The 22,974-nt window shown below is 38.4% G+C and overlaps 1 protein-coding gene across 1 annotated transcript in view; it reads left to right on the forward strand.

Annotated features, from left to right (window-relative positions):
- The window catches only part of eIF5B (eukaryotic translation initiation factor 5B), a 609,831-nt gene that overhangs the window by 63,665 nt on the left and 523,192 nt on the right, over nucleotides 1-22,974 (forward strand). The window contains exon 4 of the mRNA XM_090369319.1: nucleotides 8,929-10,056. Within this exon, the coding sequence (XP_090225445.1) occupies nucleotides 8,929-10,056 (1,128 nt within the window). The remainder of the gene's footprint in view (nucleotides 1-8,928; nucleotides 10,057-22,974) is intronic.

Below are 22,974 nucleotides of genomic sequence, written 5' to 3' on the forward strand. Positions count from 1 at the left end.
TCATTATTGCTTTCAGATTTTATTCCTTTTAGGTAATTTTTCATTAATCTGAACAAACAGATTTTAGCATGCTAAATCTGGGGAATAAAAGGGAAGAGGGGACAAAAACTCAAAACCAGGATGAGGGAATAAAGTTATTGAAGCATGTATGACTTATTAGATGGTATATTTTTCTTATGAAATAGAACTCCTTTGGTATGTTTCCTGATTTTTAGTTTGAAAGTAGCCATATTTGACTGGTATAGTACACTCCCCTGATAGTATTTCCTTTTTTAAGGAAGTCCATCATTCTTGTGTGTAAGACAGGCTAACACCTTTCTTACTGATCTGATTGCTTGAACCTTGTATAAAGGGAAACTGCTATTTATCTACTGCATTTATTGTTTGGGACAACAGATTTTGTGGTCACAAATCCTTTTGTAAAATCAACTTCATTAAACATAGTGATTGTCTGTGAGCACTTGAACCTGGCTCACAAACAGTACACATTCAAAAGTTAGAACCTATGTGGATTAAAGTTTTCTCATGTCTTAGAGCAGCTTTTCTCAAACTGGGGTTTGCGAGACATTCAGAAGGGGTATCAAGTAATGTGTTTATATTTCCTAAAAATATACTGATAGAATCAGTGAGTTTTATAGAACATTACTTATTTTCGATACAATTAGTATGTATATAAGTTGCTTCCCTAACAGTGCATGTTCAATCCCTACCAGTAGTGTGCATTTACACTTATGAATCATTGATATGGTCAGTTAATAGAAAACCGCTTGCAGAGTTGTTCCGTAACTTTCAGACATTGCGGACTGAAGCGAACCTTTGGTATATAATTTTTATATATGTAATTTATTTTATTTTCTAAAAATTAATTGTATGCACATTTCAAATTATTCACTCAGTGTATAGCAAATCGATGATAAATAAAGTTATTATTATATATCTATTTAAAAATAAGAAAGTTTTTTCACACAACTGAATTTTATTTTCAGAAAACAGTGCTCTCTCTCACAGGGGGCTGCAAACTTTTTTGATTTTTGAAAGGGTCTAGATTTCTGTAGTTTGAAAGCCGTTGCCTTAGAATATGGGCTTATGATATACCCATCTTATTAATAGTAGTTCAGCTGATAGCACAATATCATGTCTCATTTCAGTGTTTTCTTTGAGTGAAAGTTAACAGGCAGTTTTCCTTGGCTGTTCTCTCTCTCTCTGTTCTGCACAATTTCTGTTAATAGTTCTTTACTTCAGAATTAAGATATTTTGAAAGTAGATAATGTAACTATAATGGTCTTTTTTAGAGGTTGGGAGTGAAAAATAAGAACCGTATTTTTGTTGACATTGACCATATAGAAAATGACTTAGAATTTAAAGCATAAAAAAGAATAACAGGTGAAGAACGTCAAAAAACAGTGGAAGGTATGTATTTTTGCAGATTTAGTTTCCAAAAATGAAGGTAGAATGAATTTTTTTTTTTTTTTTTCCATTCTGGAATTTTCACTTTCGAATTTTTTTTAATATTTATTTTGGTTTTTTATTTTAGGAACCCTTAAACCTTTTTTTAAGAGATGTACTGTTTCACTTGCTTTCAGAGTCCCCCCCCCCATTTTTTTTCTCTCTACATAAGCAAAAATTAAAGCTTCATTTTACTATTTTAAATTTTAAGCAATATTTCCTGTCTAGTTGGCATCAAGAAGAATGTGGTTCATAGATAATCTACATTTTGTTTCATGTACTCTGATATTTAATTTTGTAAAAGCTTATAAAGAAAAATGAAGTACTTAGACTGCAGTACCTGAAGACAACGTTTTAGCCTCTCTTTTGATGCTTTCCTCATTCAAAGAGATAGAGAATAGAGGCTATGTTGGAAAGTGGTAAATTACAAAAAAAAAACAAATATATGTGTAGTTCTGAAAATGTGATTTTACACTGGTGACATAACACTTTCTTTATACTATGTTTTTACTCTTGAAAAAAACTGAAACTCAATTCTTAGTGTGCTCTGAGTATGAGCAAATGTGTGCTCAGGTGTAGATTGCATCACATGAGAAATCAGGTTAATTGTGTTCTGCTCCCTAGGCTAGAAATTTCTGGTTGGAAACCATTTAACTTTGGTAGTAGTAACATCATATCTTAGGAATTGGAAGGAGAACAGCAAACTTATTTGTATAGGAGGAAAGCACACTGCTATTCTGTTGGGATTGAAGGTTCTCTTGTAATCCTGGTTGCACAAATAATCAGAAGTGTCCCAATTGAGTGTGGTGGATGCCACTATATAGTTCTACACACAGGCACTTCACCACAGAATGGATGACTGAATAGTTCATTATGTAGTTTGTGGCAGTGTTAGCTGAAAAGTTTTTTTTTTCTGACTTTGGCAGAAGATATGTAACAGGAACTGAAACATCCAGATGTCTGAGAAGTGGAAGAGAACTGTTTTCTAGTGCAGTGGCAACAGATCTAGAATTGGTAACATGCAATGTGCTTTCAGTTGCTAGCATTGACTGCAGATGTGGGTTATGCTTTCTGAACTTGTAGATTGCACTTGGATCACTATTTTTCAAAGGTGCTTTCTGATGTGAGCCATCTTTGAAAAATTGTTGTTCAAGCACAATCTGTGTTCATTCCTTTGTCTCTGTTCAAGTTGTTGAACTGTTTGGAAAGAAAACCACTAAGGAAAGGAACTGTTAAAAAAAAAAAAAAAAAAAAAGTGGCGCATGTGCCAGCACATGCAATAGATGGTTTTATGTGAAACATCTTTTGTTTCTTTTAGGTATTTTGATTTGTATATATTAATTAAGAAATAACAGAACTTTTGTATTGTAAATATTTTATTGATCATTCTCAAATTTCCATAATTTAAACTGGAAGACAAGATACAATGGATTTATCTTAACTAAAGTAAGAGATGTTCACTTGCAGTTGCAATGTAGCTAAATGTCTCTGAAAACAATATTGATTGAGGTACCTGATCTTGTAATTGAAATTGAGGGATTAGGGCAGAGTTTCCCGAACTTTCTCAGTTCACGGCACCCTTAGTGTCCCAGTAATTGTTTCATGGCACCCCTAGGCCAAAAGAAATACCTAACACAGTGGTTTGCGACCTTTTAATATATACCTATATAATAATTTTATTCTTTATATAGAGGTACTAAATAAAAAATCAATTATAGATCACCACAAAATTAAAATGATATGGTACAATAGATGCTGTACACCTTTTTTATAATGAAATAAATATACAAATTTAAAAAAAAATAACTTTAAGTAACTTAAACCCAAATTACACGGCACCCCAAGAATGTTGTTGCAGCACCCTAGTGTGCCGTGGCACCCCGGTTGAAAACCACTGGATTAGGGTTTAGAGTTAGAGTGAACGTTTCTTGCAAGAAAGTAATGGTTTAATTTCTTCCAATCCAAAGTTCATTTTGAAATTGTCACTCCTGATCATGGGTATTTATGTAAATCTTTCTTTAATAGCGTTGCACCTTGAATTGAGTACAGCAGCAAAACAAAATGAATGAAGTCAGTTATATCCTGTATGTCACTGTTAAGAGAAATATAGACTACCATTGAAACAAGTGTTAACAACAAGCACTCTGCTGTACATATTTTGCCAATGAGCCAAACACTGACTTCTGCACCAGTTGATTGATGACATCTAAGTATGGCATAACAATGTGTACCTCGTCCATCTTCTGATATATTGCAACTCATGCTTGAATTGAACCATGCAATCAAAGTTCGGGATGGCGACACTCTCATTATTGTCTAACCAAGCCTCGCATAGCAGCAAGATTTGTTATTGCTGTGTAACAGTGTTTGTGAGGTCATGGTGGTGTGCCCATAGGCTTTGTTAGTTGAGTGAGAGAACTGAGTTTGTAGATCAAGGGTGGATGTAGTGTTTCTCAGGCCATAGTAGAAGCTCTTGTTACCAATCAGTGAGATGATGTCAAGCCCATTGATGTCAGTTACGCGCAACAGTGACAATAACCAGTTGTTGTTCATGCCCCTTTTTCATACTTCTAAATCACTGTATTGAACGTGCTGCTTTGCAACTTGTGTACATCATTCCATAAGCTGGTATGAAAGGAAAGTGATTCTTTTGGCACACATTGTGCAGTTTTTATTCAACTATATACTCGTGTTTCGTCTTGCGAGCAACACGACTGTGGAATTGATGTTGTTTACTGGCATATATCTCGCCACCTTCTTACGATCTAACTTTCCAATCTTAGGTGAGGTGGTAAATTTGAGCCACAATCATATCTGTTGCTCTTTGTTGTATTCTATCTTGGATATTTACCCACAGTGCCATTAGCGAGCCCATCAGTAATGTCCATGTTGGTAGTGACAATATATGGCTTTCTGATGACCAGTGGGAGCTCGTAGGTAATCTGCCAGTGTCGATAACTGACATTTTATAGAGTTTCTGGGAACGTGTACTTCTTGTTCTGCATTTGCGCACCCATGAAGATGTTATGCGTGACTGATTCCACTTTCTCCTCTGCGACACTGAAGGTCATGCAGTTGTACTCAGAATCATTTCGCAACTAGACATATACCGTTTGGGCAGAGGCGATCAGCTTCCTCCCAAGTGAAGAAACATGATTCTAAGTTCTTGTTCATTCAGATCTAATTTAGATCCATTACTGATTTTGGTTAAAACAGACAAGAATGCAACATTCGACTGCTGCATAACTTGATCGAGCTCTTAATATTTGAGGCTGCTCCGGAGAGTGGGGCCAGAGATATGCTGCTTTGTCTATTTATAGACTGGGTTTGTGGAACCAGAGGCAGCTCACCTGAGTCCCTGATGGAAGTATCCTGCCCCAGCATAGCTCGTTTCAACATTTCCAGTTATCTGTTTTAGCCCCGCATCCATTTGCAATAATAGCTTGCACTGATCATAATGACTTCATTGATTATTAGTGCTCTGACACACTTAAACAGTGATCTGTATTGTGTGACTTCCACCAACAGAAGTAGATGTCTTGAAGTGGATATCTTGAGGGCAGTGTGCACAGTGGTTCTATCGCAACAGCAGCCTTACCAGTTGAAGCACGTGTAATGTAGGCGTTACAATGGCTGTCTGTATTGCTGAAGCAGTTGTATGTTTCCATACAAACAACACCTAGTCAGGCACGCCTTGACTGCAATTCCCAGTCATGTGGAGGCATGCCTGTTTCTGCTGCCAGTGGCTCTTACTAGCATCCACAGGGTATCTGTGGGTGCTGAGTGGTGTTGAAAGGAGAGCGTAGATATGAGAGAAGTTTGAGATGGGAGCTTGTGTGGGGAAAAAGTAGTCAGAGGGGATGAAAGTAACAGGCATCCCCCTGGAACAGGAAGTTGTGAAAGCCAGACAAAAGATTTGAGAAGGCCAGTGGGTTGATCCACCTCAAAAAGGCATCAGCAGGTTCACCTCATGGTGGGTACCCGCAGGGGTTGAAATCCTACCCTCAAAGGGTTAGCAAGTGGATTCCTGGTGGGGAACCCACTAGGCTTGATTCTTGGCTGAGTCAGCTTGTGCAATCCCACTCAATCATGGGATCAGCAGTCATGATCTGTAGTGTCTTCAGAGTTCGGTTGTCATTACCTTGGGTTCATTCTGTTTGGAATTTTGCTAAGATATAGGTGGAGCCTGCAAGGAGGCCATGTCTGGGTAGGGCTCTGGTTTGGGTGCATCATCAGGTGTCGTCATTGCTTAAAAACACGTTCTGCAAAGTCGTTGAAAGCTAGAGTTTTCCTTTGTTTGTGTGAGCAGTGGTGCCTGCTCCTGTGCATATACTTCAGAGAATTTGAAAAGGCGTTTGCAGGTCCTGGTAGATAGGATAGATAAAAGTAATGTGGGCTGTCTCCGGCATTCCACAGATGCAACCAGGGGTTTGTGTTAGCTCCAATGCGTGGACTTTGGCATTTAGGTTTCCATGTCCGGTTAATAGGAAAGTTGGAAATAGACTTGGCATGAACCATTTGTTAAGCTGTTTGAAGTGTTCCTGTAACATAGGCATGTAATTATGGGTGGTTCTACCCATTGGGTTGGCAGTCTGCCAGATGGAAATCAGTTCACATCCGATTCTTTTCTTCTCTTATTGGATAGTATTGTTCAAGCTCAAAATTATGTTGTTACTTCTGCATGGGAGGTTCCATCTTCTGTGGTATATTAAATAATGGTATGCTGCCTCGAGGTGAAGTGGTAACTTACCAGCTCAATTGCCATCCTTGTAGGTGGCTATTAGGAGGAAGATGCACTCATAGTATAGCTTTAAGGTTTGTCCCTTCAAGCCCCAGTTCTTCCTGGTGACCCTCAGGAATTTGCCACCGTACTTCTTGATCTTCTCCTCGATGTATTTTTCATGTTCTCTGAAGGATAGCTTCTCATCCAGCAGGACTCCAAGATTTTGTAAGTAGAGACAAGTTTTATTGGTTGATGCTAGATATTTAATCTGGGGGGGGGGGGACATGGTTAGGTTCAGGTGTCCTTTGAGGAACATCTGTTGAATTTTTACAGCTGAGAGCTTGAGATTTTCAAGCCACTGAGAGAGATCTTCTAGAACAATGCTTCTCGAACTATCTGTGGTGAAGGACCATTCCTTTTATTTTCAATCCGTCGCGGATCAGTACTTTGTTAAATACAATTTTCGCAGACAGTAGCATCTATGACGAATTTCCAAATCGCTGTGGACTGGTAACAAACTGTTTGTGGACTGGCACCGGTCTGCAGACCACAATTTGAGTAGCACTGTTCTGGAATGTTGTTGGCTGCTTCTTTCAGTTGTTGCCTGTGGAATTTCCTTGCAGGACCATGGCCAAATCATTGCTGTAGGCTACCTTTGTGATGTTGGGGGAGGGTTGATAGCCAAGTGTCAAACAATGCGTTCCATGCAAGGGCGGCCCAGTATGGATCCTTGCAGGCAACCCCTATAATCATTGGTCCCGTAACTTCACTAGGTGCTTTGACCACAAGATTGCGGTTGTTCAGGTAACTGGACACTAGGCAATACAGTGGTGCCTCTGTAGCCAGGTGGGAAGGAGCAGCAGTGCGTAGCACAAGCTTCTTGATTAGACCGGGGTTCGAGCCCGTCACCACCAAATACGGAGGATGTGGAAAGGTCAGGGAATGACCACTGCATATCCCGGAGCAATATGGCCGTAGTTGCTAACGCTCCTAAAAACCAAAACAATGAACAACAACTAGGCAATACATTGGTTCAGACACACCCTGCCTATCGGAATCTCTCCAGGATGCTTTATCACCAAAGAGTGTCAAAGGCCCCTTTGAAATCCACAAAGAGGCAAAGGACCTATTTCCTCGTAGTGTTACTGGATAGTATCATGGCCCAGATGGCTTCTTCAGTACATTTTCCTTTCCTGAAGCCATACTGTTAGTCTGAATATTGTTATATTTTAGCTTTCTGAATGATAGTGCGAGGAATCTTTTGGTTATGGCATTTCCAGTTCTTTACTTCTAATGGATAGAAGTGCAATTGGTCTATATGAGTGGTTGGAGGCGCATTATAGCCCCAGCAGCTTATGCGCCATTAAACCTCCATAACACACACACATGAGTGGTTGGTCTGGCGGACTTTTCACGTTTTTGATGATTATCTTAAGAAGGGCTCTTTTCCATCGGGCTGGAAAGACCCAATCCCTGATGCAAGCATTTAGCAGGTTCTCTGTGATCTCTGGTCTCGCAATCCATATTCTTTTTATGACCTTGGCTTCAAGCATGTCTAGGCTGGGGCATTTTCCAGATTTGGTTGACTGGATGACCTCCCCAATTTCCTCTCTGGTGAAGGGTTCCTGTTGTGGTGTGATTGCATAAGCTAGGTGGTCAAATCTTAGGCTGGTCTGGAAAGTGTTCTCTCATGCAGTCTTGATGGACTATGGTTTCAAGGATAGCTTCTACTGATTCTGCCCAAGTTGTTGGCCCTGCCTAGTTGGTGAGCCTGGTAGAATAGTATAAATCTCCTGGGATAAGGAAAGCCATTGGACTTAAGAAGGCCAGATAGTTTTCAATGCAGTTGTTAATGTATTCTTTGGATTGAACTTGTTTGCATGTCAGTTTAGTATATTTATCTATGTATTTGAAAGCCACTGTCAAAGAATATCTCATTCTCAATTTCATTTTCTTCATTGCTATGTGAAGGAGATGATATGGAGTAACGCCGCATCGGTCAGATCGCCCGAGCTCTCTCGTTGCCAACATGAATGGAGTTGCACAAATTCTTTCTGAACGTTCCGACTTGTCCAAGATAAATGCCGAAAAAGGACAGCTCATCTGTGTGCTCATCAAACAGTAAGCTCTGTGGTACATTAGTTTCTCCTGGGCAATTCTGAGATATTTATTGTTGCTCCACAACATTTGCTGTTGGGTAATGAGACTTTCCTTGATTTGTATTTATAACTGACAACGTGTGTAGAGCACTATTACTAATATAAAGGCTCATCAAATATCACAAATTTTAAGTTATCTCATATAGTTCTTATATCCAAATATTGCTTTTGCTATTAGTGTGTAACTAAGAATGTAAGTGCTGCTTCATTTTTCTTTGATAGGTGTTATTGAATGGAATTATTCTTCTTGCATGATTCAAAGGGTGCATCATTCTAATTTAAAATAGCGTAATTTTAGCTCAAGAAATTAATTAGCCCCCTGCAAAACACATTTTAAGTTACTTCAGAATAAGAAATGGCATTATAATCACTTTGTCACACAAATAATTGATTATTTGTATGCATCTGCATTTAAGTCTCCATGTTTTTTAGCTAATTTATTAGCTAAAAAACAAGAATTATTTTAATGTTAAAATAATTCTTATTTTGTGAATTGATTGTGTTTTTGTTTATTGATTATTTATATGGATTAGTGAAAAACAAATGTGTAATTGTTTAATTTAGGAAAATATCTTTAATGAAGGTTTTTTTTTTTAACAGAAAGATGATGATGATGAAACTGCAACATCAAGTAAAACTTCCAAGAGGAAAGGAAAACATAATGATGATATGGAAGAATTTAGCAAATTAAAGCAATCAAAAAGAAAAGGCAGAAAAGTTAAATTAAGTGATGATGAAAATGAAGATCAGCCTAAAGAAAATAAATCAAATAAAGAAACACTTGAGAGCGATGAAGAAAGTGAGGAGTTTAAAGCATCTCACCAAAAAAAGCAGAAAGGGCGAAGAGCAAAATCTGAGTTAGGTGAAGATAATCAGAGTGAACTAAAGAAAATACCCAAAGGAGGTAAAAAAAAGGGACGTGGTGATGAAGAGGAAGATGTGGAAGAGATCAAAGGTCACCAGAAAAATAGAGGAAAGAAGGAAACAAATGAATCTAAAGACCAGAAGAAAGAAAATGGTGCTGGAAAGGTTAAAAATCAAGTAAATGAAGAGGATATTCTAGAAAGTACTAAGGAAGTCAAGAAATTGAAAGGTAAAAGAAGCAAAACAAGTCTCAATGACGATGAAGTCAAACATAAGGAAAGTAATAGTATAGTTCAAACTAAGTCATCTGTTCCTTTATCTGGTTTTCATTTACTTGATACAGAAGAAATGGATCTTGATGTTGGAAGTGATGATGAAGACGTAAGCTTTGAAACCGAAAGAACAACAACAACATTATCTTCGAAAAGTGATAAAAAGAAAAGTCATTTATTGAAGTCTTATGAAAATATTCCTGATACTGATCAGACAAAAAAGGAAGAAAAGGGGGGGAAAAAATCAAAAAAAAAAGAACGAAGGAAGAAACAGGAAGATGATGATGATGAAGTTGACAAAATGTTAGAGGAGCTAGCCTTAGAAATTGAAGGGAAAAAACCAGTAGAAAAACCAAAGGCTAAAGATGAAGTAACTCCTACTCAAGAGATAGAAGCTGCATCTGAAGAAATTTCTGAGAAAACAACAAAAAAGAAGAAGAAAAAGAAAGCTGAAGTTGAAATTGACCAAAAAGTTGAAAATAAAGAGCCACATCTAGATATTGAAGGTGATAATGAAGAACACACTGTTAAGACGGCTGCCCAGAAGAAAAAGGAAAAGAAAGAAAGACAGAAGAAATCTCAGAGTTCTCAGGTAAGATACTTGCTGCTGTTGATTCACCCCTCTTTCCCCACCTTTAATTTTGGGAAAATAGCTTATAATAAATCAGAAATTAGCTTTGAAAATTTGAACTTGGCTTATTTCTTATAGCATTTTCTGGATCATATTGTAATATTCTATTAAAATGTGCATTCCCTTAATGAACAGAATATTTCCTACATTCTGTGAATATTCCTTCTTTTCCATATAACCCACAGTTTATTAAGAACACAATTTATATATCAACATACTATGAAATACAGATAATTATTGCAATGAGATGTGCATAAATGATTATGGGGAAAAATTGCCAGTCAATATCAAGGTTGACTAGAATAGGAATTCAAATTTTGAAGAGCTGTTACCTTAGTAATTTTATTTGTATTGGTTAATACTTGCTTTTAATTTTTTTTTTGTCATTTTAAATTAATGCTTCAGCAGTTTTAAAATTTTAACATTCAGTATTTTAAATTTTAACATGTAAATAAGTTAAGAGAATTTGGCCTAACTGAAGTAGATAGATAGTTTCATTTTTTTCAGGAATTGAAAAAATGAAACCCCCCTCCTAAATAACTTGTCTTTCTCCTCATTCATGTAATATTGAATTTCTTGCTCCAGAAGATATTTGTTAATGTATGCTCTGAATTAAATTTTAATTCATCAGCTGGACCACAGGATTCTATCCAGCAGCTAATTCAAAACATCTCTATTCAGCATTGTTTCCAGTATTTTCTCATAACAATATAATTCGGTCCTTGAGGTTGTCACAGACATTCTCTCAGATATGCCAGACAAGCTGTACTTGCTACTCGTGAGTCTAAAACGCTGATGGAACTGATATTCGGGTAACACTCAAGTCAAGTGGACCCAATTTTGGTGAAGATGAGACAAAATTGACAGCCTGACGGCCTGTGATAGCCAAATCCTCTGCTTGCACCTTCACGATGGTAGGACTGTTAGTAATCCTGGGTATAACCTCCATGCACAAGTAAATGGTGGATGACACATGCAGGTGTGAACCAACGTAAGCAGGGGTCGAGGTATGTCGCCCACACCACATGGAGGAACGCTGCCCCTCTATGTTACCAGGCAGTACTAGGTGGTAGATGATTCTCATCAACCAGTGCAATACCACAACTTTGTTTATTGGAGGCTTGAAGTGGTGGAACCCATGTTTAGTCTTTAGAGCTAAGTTCCGGTCAACCCTTCCCCATCTCTTCCATCATGCAGTATGATTGATGACTTTTGAGGTTATGATGAACATCATGGTGAGATCCAATATTCCTTACATTTCAAGGGTACAGCTCTAAAACGGTGTTCACAGCCCAGCCAGCTAGTTAGTACACCGGACTGAACTTATTGGGAACTCTCTAGGAGGCTTCTGGATCAGCTAGTGTATCATCTTGCTACCTCTACTCTGCCAGATAGTGACTGAAGGGAGTCCGAGTAGTGTGTATGCTGGGAGCATTGTCGAGGCCACGTTATGTCAAGGATCTGGGTATATTCTTACCATGCGTATGCCTTATCCAAAAATTTCATTACTTCATACAGCATGTCCCACCCAATTTTTCATACTATTGAATACACCATGAATTCCCAATTTTTCATACTATTGAATACACCATGAATTGTCAAACTAATAGAGCAAGCTTATCTGCGAAAAGATCTAAACCTCCCAAGCATTTCCTAATTCATTTCACAAATATACGTGGTCTCAATTCTAATCTCAACGATGTCCAGCTGGCTACCGTTTTCTAGTCACACCGACCCAGCTGGTCGAGATGCTGAGGCTTTTTCAATTACTAATGATCTTGCACAGATTGTTAATTTACCTACAAGAATACCGGATAATCCTAATCATACAGCCGATACGCTTGATCTTTTTCTCACAAACAACCCTTCTAAGTACATGGTCAAAGTGAGAGGTCCTTTAGGCACTTCAGATCACAACTTGGTGATTCTCTTCTCCAATGGAACCTTTATCTCATGGCTATTCCCAACCTAGTGTTGTTTGGCATTACAAGAATGCCAAATGGGATGACCTGTGTGACTTCTTTTCTTCTTTTCATTGGTCAGATTACTGTTTCAAAAGTTCTGATGTCAACATTTGCTCAGATCATGTCAGTGAAATTATTCTTGCTGGAATGGAATCCTTTATCCGACACTCCACTTTAAAATCTCGTCCTTTATCTAAACCTTGGTTTTCCAATAAATGTGCTAAGCCTGTTCAAGAGAAGAATGTTGCATATCGTAATTGGCTTGTTTCTGATTCTTCAGTTTCATTTTCTGCCTACACTAAAGCTCGCAACAATTGTAAAGCAGTTATTAATCAGTCCAAACTAGTGTTTGAACAGGCTAAGAGTAGAAAACTTGCTTCTTGCCCTAATGGTAGGCGAGCATTCTGGTCTCTTACCAAAGCTATTGGCCTCAAATTTTGCCCATCTCTGTATCCGGTATCCCCCCCCCCCATACTTCTCCTTCAACCCATGCACGGTACTAAGTACTATAGGTTTTGATACCTTTCGTGTTGGGGTTTTCATAAAAAAAAAAAAAAAAAAAAAAACTTCATCCAAGGATAAAGCTGACCTATTAGCATCCCATTTTTCTTTCAACTCGTGCATTAACAACCTTGGTAAAAACACCTCCCACTATTCCCAACATGCTCCATTCAATGCCTCGTGTGGTCTTACTCAAAAGGATGTCAGAAGGATTTTGACAAATCTTGATGCTAAGAAAGCTCCAGGTCCTGATGGTATTTCTCCACTTGTTCTCAAAACCTGTGCTCCTGAACTTACTCCTATTCTTTGCAGCCTTTTTTCACTTTCTTATTCCAAAGGCGTTTTTCCTTCTGCTTGGAAATTTGCTCATATCCAGCCAGTTCCTAAAAAGGGTGACAAATCCCTCCCATCCAATTACCGTCCCATTGCAATTACTTCTACTCTTTCTAAAGTAGTGGAGAAATCAATTAACTGCCAAATTTTAAACTACCTAGAAACCTTCCGTCTGATCAACGATCGTCAGTATGAATTCTGTCAGTGTTGATCCACTGGTGATATTCTGGCTTATATTACCCATTTATGGACTAATTCAATGGAAAGGTTCGGTGAAACACAAGTAGTTGCTCTTGACATCTCAAAGGCTTTCGATCGTGTTTGGCATAAAGGTCTTCTAAACAAGCTTCCACATTATGGTTTGCCAACTGTTTTTAGTAATTGGTTATCCAGTGTTCTCTCTGATTGCTCACTGAGGGTGATGGTAGATGGCTCTCTGTCTTCTAACTTCTCCACTAATGCCGGTGTCCCCAAGGTTCAGTTCTTTTCCTCTTGGATATTAATGACCTTCTTCCATTGACTGGAAATCCTATCCATAGTTTTGCCGATGATAGCACATTGCATTCCACTTTCCATTTTGAGAAACCTTGTCCTGCTCAATCAGCTTCAACTTCTTGAAAATCTGCTACCAATTCCTTAAATGCCTGTATCAGGTAATTCTCCAGTGGGGCAAAGACAACTTAGTTGATTTCAACCCTTCTGAAACTGTCTTGTCTTATATCTTGCAAAAAGGATTCTTCTGCTCCTATGCTTATCGTTAGTGACACTCCGATTTCTAGGCAAAATGATATCTCTTTTGGGGATTACCCTGACTTCTAATCTCTCTTGGCTCAAGCACATTACAAATATTGCTTCTTCTGCATCTAAAAAAACTTGGGTTTCTCTTTCGCTCTCGGCCTTACTTTTCTTCCAAACAGCCGCTCACTCTGTATAAATTGCAAATCTGCCCTGCCATGGAATATTGTTCCCACATCTGGGGTGATGCCCCCAAAACCTCTCTCAGGCTTCTTGATTCCATTCAGAAAAGGGCAGTTAGGTTAATTAATGACTCATTTCTAACAGAGTCTCTGCACTCGCTGTCTCATAGATGTACTGTTTCTGCTGCATGCCTCTTCTACAGATAATTCCGTGGGCGCTGTACTTCTGAATTAGCTTCTATAATTCCTGCTGTCTGTTTCAAAACAGTCCGAACACGTGCTGCCACCAGCCAACATCCATTTATTGTCTAACTTAAAACTCACAGAACCAACTTTTCATCTTCCTCATTTATTCATTCAACTGCCGTTTTCTGGAACAACCTTCCTTCATACGTATTTCCTGAAAATTACAGTCTACAGAAGTTAAAGTCCAATGTCAACAAATATCTTTCGTCTTCTCAACCTCCAACCAAGCACGGTACTAAGTACTATAGGTTCTAACACTTAATAACTGAATGAAATAATACTTAATTGTAAGTTAAGCAAATTAGTTTAGATATTATCATTATCTAAATATTGAGTGTGGCCCTACAACCAGAATTTTCAGCACACTAAAATAATCTAGCTTAAAATGGACAGTTTCTGTTTTGAATCTTGGATATTGTTATCAAGTAAAATTGAGTATCAGTGTGAATAACTTTATGTAAAACACAAATTTATCTCACTGAATTTATTGAATAGCTCACTGAATAGCCTAAAGGATATCTTTCATACATGGTATACCTCTATTTTTTTATTACTATTAATGTTGGTAGTAGCAAATGATGCAAGAAAGCAAATTTATACAGCATCGGCAAAAAAAAAAAAAAAAAAAAAACCCTTTCCATTTCAACTGTCCATCTCCAACAGTTTAGCTAGTTCTAACTTGAATTTATTCAGATTACCCACCTTCATAATAGGAAGTTTGAAGTTTGTTTCAACAATCAACCCTCTGGCTGAAGGCAAATTTCAGCACACTTGACCTGTAACCATCAATTTGAATTTGTGCTCCCTCATGTATGTGGTGGGAGCAAGAGGAAGAATTCCATTAGCATTGAATTTACTCAATCCATTCAATGCCTTAAACACTTCAGTCAATCTCCTCATAGATGCTGCAGTGTACAAAACTGAAGCCTTTCCAGGTAAGATCACCCTTTTGCTCCCCTGACCAGTCTTGTTGCTCTTCTCTACACCTGTTCCAACAGATCTGTATCCTTCCTAAAATGAGTCTTCTAGCCCTGTATGCAGTATTCAAGGTGGGGCCTAACTGGTGCCTTATATAAAGGGATAATCATTTCCCTATCCCTGCTGGCATAATTCCTAGATATCATTCACAAAACCTATAGCTCTGTGCAACTGAATAATTATATCCAGGTCTTTTTCATTCTCCACTGCTCTGAGTGTGATACCACACAGCTGGTGCTTTAATCTGGGATTGTTGATCCCAACATGAAGTACCTTGCAATTTCATGTTTTTAGAAGACCACTAACATTGACTGTGTACTTTGAAGGGTTGCTTGTGGGAAAGAGCAGTGTTAGGCATGGTGTTAAGATTGTTTAATTATTGCAGGTAAATGAACAAGCTGAGTGAGGTCATTAGTAATTGCTGAAGCCTTTGCATCTTGACCCGTTTGGTCTTTGCAGCTAGAAAACTGAGCCAACTGCAGTTGTAGACGTTAAAATTACTGAAGAAAATTACTTAGAAAAATTTGATTGGAGAAAGTTGAAAGAAAGGAGGTGAAAGTGGAGTTGAGGCAACAGATGAATATGATAGAATGCAGTAGAGGGATTAAGCCAGAGGAGATTAAAACAATGGGCCTCCAAATTAGGAAGTCTCTGAGAAAGAATATCTGAGCAGATATATGCACAAATACCACCTTTGAAGCAGAGGGAAACAGATTGAATATTTAGGGCAACTGAGATAAGTAGTGGTTGAAACAACTGGTAATTGAAACTGTCAGGAAAAAGTAAGTGGTGCTTGGCAGATTCTAGGTGGAAAAAGACATTGAGATATTGGAACTGAGACCACATATTTTTGAAATGAATGAGGAAATTTTTGAGGTTTTGATCTTTTTTGTAGATAAATTTGTTTTATTAATTTGACATTCATTTGGATATGGCATACACACAGCAAGAACCCAGCTTCTTGACAATGTGCTCTGGACAGTGCCAGTTAGGAAGATTGTGGATATTTTGGAACAGGTGCAGAGAAAAACATTGAGATTAGTGAGGGGAACAGAAGTATACTCTCACCAAGAAAGATTTCAGCTCTGCAGATTAAAGCATCTAGAAACTAGGCAGCTGCAAGGAGATATTGGTTGAGATGTTTAAGGCTTTGAATGAATTGTGTAAGCTAAATGCTGATGGCATGCTTCCTCTTGTTCAGACAGCACTCATGAGGGAGTATAAATTTAAATTGTGGAAGGGTAGTTACAGGACAGGTGTGCAGAAATTTGCCTTCAGCCAGTAGGTAGTTGATTGTCTGAAGAAACTTCTATCTGGTGGTTTTTTTTTTTTTTTTTTGCTAATGTTGTATGAACTTGCTGCTTTGCATCATTTGCTACATTTAATAGTTATGATATTAATATTTCAGTAAAGTCTTTGATACTGCACACATATGATTGTTGTGAAAATTGGAGCAGTGTGCTGTCAGGTGAAAATTGTGGATAAAGGTTTGGTCAAATGGTAGAAAACAGCAGTTACAACTGGTCACTGCTCTTCATGGACTAATGTGATGTTATAACACAGAGGTTGATGTTGAGTACCTTACTGTGTTTTGTATCTATTAATGATAGATATTTGAGGCTTGATATCTAATTTTGCTGTGCTAAAAAGATGGGCATATTGGTTAATGCCGGTTACCAGAGTATGCTATTTCAAGAAGTTCTGGTTAAACCAACAAATGGACAAATGGGCAAAATACTGTTTTTGGGTAGCAGAAACCCCTAGGTTTTTGGTGGTACCAAATTTGGGTTATCCTGTTATATAAGGCAATAATTAGACCCACATCTGAAATACTGCATAAATGTTTTGAAATCTCATTTTAAGAGTGACATAAAACTGTAGGAAAGGGGCAGAGAAGAGGAGCACTAAGATTAGTTGTGGGACACAAAGATATTCTTACCAAAAAAAGGCTGGGGGTTCTATAAATTTCAGTCTACTAGGCAGCGGTGACCCAACTGTGAAGTGCATGTGGATTTAAAAGGGTAAACTAAATTCTGATTGCATCTTTACTCTTTCTGAGTTGAACCTACTCATAGGAGGCATTTTTAAATTGAGAAAGGATGTTTGGAGAATAATATGTGGAAATTTGCATGCAGGGCAACTGATTGTGGTCTAAACCTCCATGTGGTATTGGAATTGCGTAGTCTGAATAAATTGAAGGGTTGTGGTGTCTGAAGTGAGAGGTAACTGGCAGTCTTAGATATACCATCTGCTATCATTCATTATTTTACACTTATGTGGCTGTTTCTTGTGCTCAGTAGCACATCTTGCATTTCTTTTCTTTAGCATATCACCAATTTGTCAACCATGGCATGTTTAATTCCTGAACAGTGGTAATCACACCCTTTTTCCTCATGTGATATCGGACTATCATTTCTCTTTAAAACTCTCTTAGCTTTTTCTGTGTGCTCAGTGATACACATCTGAAATGAATTACAGATTAACTGTGATTACCTTTATAGGCCAGATATTGTCATATTTCATAGTCAGTTTCTGTAATTAGATGGAATGTTACAAGACTTTTGTTGGGATATTGTAGATATTTAGTATGACTCCAATGTGTGAATTACTAGCATTCTTGATAGCATTGATATTTCTTTTAATTTCTCTTTGCATGACCAGAATAAACAGAAAATCTGTATCATACAACTTATATTTTATGCATACCAGTATATGTCAGTTAAATTGGAACACCATGCAGAAATAGTAGCAGTCTTCAGCGTGTTCACCTTGTCATACAAATTTCCACACCACAAATGTAGTTCAACTTCAGAGCTAATTGCAGTCCAAAAATGGCAGTTGCACACCAGTTCAACTATTCCTAATAGAACTGAAGTGACAAATCTCTCTTCCCCCCCACTCATATGAACTACCTTAAAAATTAGCAGGTGTTGTTATTGACCTGTCACAATATTTTTTACAGACATGTTTGAACTTTTTACAGACAAAAAGTAAAATATAATGGAAGTATTATATTTTATGACAATTTGCAAATTTAGCAGTATCTATGAAAACTCATTTTTGATGGAATATTCCAATTGTTTTTTAATGTGTATTTTTATACTTATTTTTGTGCAGCTGTGATCAGCCAGTATATGCTTTGTTAGTGACCATTTCTCCCAGTGACTAATCTAGCTGTCCAAGCTTTGTAACAGATGAACAGCACAAATCATCCAACACTCAGTTATATGAGACAGTTAACAGCAAACATTGTAAACCAAAATTATAATATTAACCTATACTGAATAACAGGAGATGTAGGAGTATTGTGAAATGTAAAACACTATTTTCAAAGCCAGTTCAAATATTTATCTGGATGTTGCAGAGCTATGATATACAACAATGCCTATTTTTGGAAAACTGTGGGCAGGAGCAAACATCAAATGAAAATTACAAACTATGCAACTAGCCTATAATAGCCATGGAGAGGGGGGGGGAGTGATTCACATCAGGTGGTATTCATGTTATTCACACCTCCATATTCCTTAACTACGACATAACTGTATCACTACCCTTTTGTACTTGGGCCATGCATGAACTTCATAAATGCCCTTTGTATCAGACATTCTCAACCAGAGAGATGAGGAGGCTTCTTAAAAATGAATTTTAAGAAGCCTCCTATTTCACTTAAAACTTTTGAAACTAGAATAAGGGAGGTAAAGTGGCAGGGAAATCTTGGGCGGTGACTGTACAAAAAGGTTAAGAATCCATTAGTAGAGGCATTTGATGCAAGAAAGCAAGCTTATGCAGCATCAGCCAAAAAAAAAAAAAAAAAAAAAAAACCCACTTCCACTTCACCCCTCTGTTCGTTCAAAATACCTGTCCAGCTGAGCCTTAAACTTATTTAGGCTATCAACCTCCACCACAAGGGATGGGAGTCTGTTCCACCAACCAACCACCCGCTGGCTAAAGGCAAATTTCCGCACGTCTATCCTACATCTGTCTTTCCTCAATTTGAATTTATGCCCTCTCAGGTGATTTTTCTGAGCTAGAGGAAGAATCCCATCAGCATTGAGCATGCTCAAACCATTCAAGGCTTTATACACCTCTATCAGATCACCTCGCTGGTGCCTAGTCTCCAGACACTCTAATTTGCAAAACTTAAGCTTTTCTTCGTAAGAGCACCCCTTTGTTCCATTCACTAATCTTGTTGCCCTCCTCTGTACTCGTTCCAGCAGCTCTACATCCTTCTTGAAATGAGGCCTCCAGACCTGTATACAGTACTCTAGGTGTGGCCTGACCATTGCCTTATACAATGGAATAATCACCTCCTTATCCCTGCTGGAAAAATTCCTGTATATCATTGACAATACTCCATGAGCTACTCTTGCAGCCCGTCTGCACTGCTCAGAGAACTTCATATCTGCCTGCACAACCACCCCCAAGTCCCTTTCATTCTCTACCACTATCAGTGTAGTACCACAGAGTTGATACGTTGCTCTGGGGTTGCTGTTTCCCATGTGTAGTACTTTACATTTGTCAATGTTAAACTTCATTTGCCACCTCTCAGCCCATCTGCTCAACCTTTCCATATCCTGTTGCAGCAGCATAGTGTCAGTAGTGTCCTTGACAACCCCTGCCAACCTTTGTATCATCTGCAAACTTGGACATTAAGCTTGATATACCATCATCAATATCATTTGTAAATACAGAAAACAATAATAGACCCAACACTGAGCCCTGAGGGACTCCACTAATAACATTAGTCCACGATGAGCAGTGTCCATTGATTACCACTCTCTGTCTTCTCCCCCTCAACCACCCCTTTATGCATAGCAGCAATTTGCTTCCAATGTCACACTGCTCCAATTTGTGTAGCAGTCTTCCATGTGCAACAGTATCAAAAGCCTTTCTAAGATCCAAGTATATAATATCAAAGCTATTCCCTGCATCCAGTCCTTTTGTGACTGCATCATAGTATCCAATCAAGTTGGTCAGGCAAGACTTCCCCTTAACAAAACCATGCTGTGTCTGAGCTATAACTGAAGTCTTGTCTAAATGATCCTGCAGTGCTTCTTTAACCAGTGCCTCCATTAATTTTCCTGGAACAGAAGTTAAGCTCACAGGTCTATAATTACTTGTGTTAGCCTTTGATCCTCCTTTGTGAATTGGGGTCACATTTGCACATTTCCAGTCTATGGGTACCTCCCCTGAGTCCAAGGAAGCTCTCATAATTATGGCTAGGGGTTTGCTTACTTCCTTTGCTGCCTCCTCTAATATAACTGGATAGATCCCATCCACCCCGGGTGCCTTTTTTGTGTTTATCTTCAACAGTTTCTCCTTCACTTTACTCCCAGTTATTTCAAGATTCTGTAGCTTACTGCTAGAGTTGAATACACCTCTGACATTCCCTTCACTGAATAACTCCTCATGTGTGAATGTCGATGCAAAATATTCATTTAGTTTGTTAGCTACCTGAGCAGGATCATCAACAGTTGACCCATCAATATCAAGTGGACCAATCTGATTCATCCCCTTCCTTCTAGAGTTTACATAAGTAAAGAACTCTTTGCTGTTTTTCTTTGCATCCCTTGCCAAGGATTTCTCGTAATCTGCCTTCGCCTGCCTAACCACCTTTTTAACTCCATGTCCTGACTGAATCTGTATATTACTGTAGATAGCATTAGTAAAGGCATATGATGCAAGAAAGCAAGCCTATGCAGCATCAGCCAAGGGGGGGAAAAAAAAAAAAAAAACACTTCCACTTCACCCCTTCGTTCGTTCGAAATACCTGTCCAGCTGAGCTTTAAATTTATTTAGGCTATCAACTTCCACAACAAGAGATGGAAGTCTGTTCCACCACCCAACTACCCGCTGGCTAAAGGCAAATTTCCGGACATCTATCCTACATCTGTCTTTCCTCAATTTGAATTTATGCCCTCTCAGGTGATTATTCTGCGTAAGAGGCAGAATCCCATCAGCATTGAGAATGCTCAAACCATTCAAGCCTTTATACACCTCTATCAAATCACCTCGCCGGTTCCTAGTCTCCAGACACTGTAATTTGCAAAACTTAAGCCTTTCTTCGTAAGAGCAACCCTTTTTCCATTCACTAACCTTGTTGCCCTTTGTACTTGTTCCAGCAGCTCTACATCCTTCTTGAAATGAGGCCTCCAGACCTGTATACAGTACTCTAGGTGTGACCTGACCATTGCCTTATACAAGGGAATAATCACCTCCTTATCCCTGCTGGAAAAATTCCTGTATATCATTGATAAGACACCATGAGCTACTCTTGCAGCCCGTCTGCACTGCTCAGAAAACTTCATATCTGCCTGCACAATTCCCCCAGGTCCTTTTCATTCTCTACCACTGTCAGTGTAGTACCACAGAGTTGATATGTTGCTCTGGGGTTGATGTTTCCCATATGTAGTACTTTACATTTATCAATGTTCAACTTCATTTGCCACCTCTCAGCCCATCTGCTCAACCTTTCCAGATCCTGTTGCAGCAGCATAGCATCAGTAGTGTCCTTAAGAACCCTGCCAACTTTTGTATCGTCTGCAAACTTGGACATTAAGCTTGATATACCATCATCAATATTATTTATAAATACAGAAAACAATAATGGACCCAACACTGAGCCCTGAGGGACTCCACTAATAACATTATTCCACGATGAGAAGTGTCCATTGATTACCACTCTGTTTTCTCCCCCTCAACCACCCCTTTATCCATAGCAGCAATTTGCCTCCAATGCCACACTGCTCCAATTTGTGCAGTAGTCTTCCATGTGCAACAGTATCAAAAGCCTTTCTAAGATCCAAATATATAATATCAAAATTATTCCCTGCATCCAGTTCTGTTGTGACTACATCATAGTATCCAATCAAATTGGTCAGGCAAGACTTCCCCTTAACAAACCATGCTGTGTCCGAACTATGTCTAGATGATCCTGCAATGCTTCTTTGACCAGTGGCTCCATTAATTTTCCTGGAACAGAAGTGAAACATAATTACTTGTGTCAGCCTTTGATCTTCCTTTGTGAATTGGGGTCACATTTGCACATCTCCAGTCTATGGGTACACCCCTGAGTCCAAGGAAGCTCTCATAATTTTGGCTAAGGGTTTGCTTACATCCTTTGCTGCCTCCTTTAATATAACTGGATAGATCCCATCCATACGAGGTGCCTTTCTTGTGTTTATCTTCAACAATTTCTCTTTCACTTTACTCTCAGTTATTACAAGATTATCTAGCTTACTGCCAGATTTGAATACACCTCTGGCATTCCCCTCGCTGAATAACTCCTTATGTGTGAATGTCGATGCAAAATATTCATTTAGTTTGTTAGCTACCTGAGCAGGATCGTCAACATTTGAACCTTCGATATCAAGTGACCAATCTGATTCATCCCCTTCCTTTTAGAGTTTACATAAGAAAAGAACTCTTTGCTGTTTTTATTTGCATCCCTTGCCAAAGATTTCTCGTAATCTGCCTTCATCTGCCTAACCTCCTTTGCAACTTGGTTACAGATCAACTTATATCTATCATAGGCTTCTGTGTCACGTGTTAATTTATATGTATCCCATGCATTTTTCTTCTCTGCCATATGTCTCATTAGTTCATCTGACCTCCATTTAGGCCTAAACCTTGAACAATATTTCTTAGTTGGTATGTAAAGCCTAGTAGCTTCCAAGATAAGTTCTTTGAATGCTTACCATTTTGAATTTGCTGTTGGTAACATCATTAGTTGGTCCCACTGTACAGAATTTAAATATTGCCTCAGACCATCGTAGTCGCTTTTACGAAAGCAATAACCATTCCCTTTACCCCTGATGGTAGTTACCTCTCTGAGTAAATCCCACTTCAGCACACTGTGATCACTGCCACCCAGTGGTTCATTTACCTGCAGATTCTTAATGCATGAAGTATCACTACTGATAATCAAATCAAGAATATTA

The sequence above is a fragment of the Mastigoproctus giganteus genome, chromosome 3 (assembly GCF_048544385.1).
Source record: "Mastigoproctus giganteus isolate SK-2022 chromosome 3, ASM4854438v1, whole genome shotgun sequence".
NCBI classification, from domain to species: Eukaryota; Metazoa; Arthropoda; class Arachnida; order Uropygi; family Thelyphonidae; genus Mastigoproctus; species Mastigoproctus giganteus.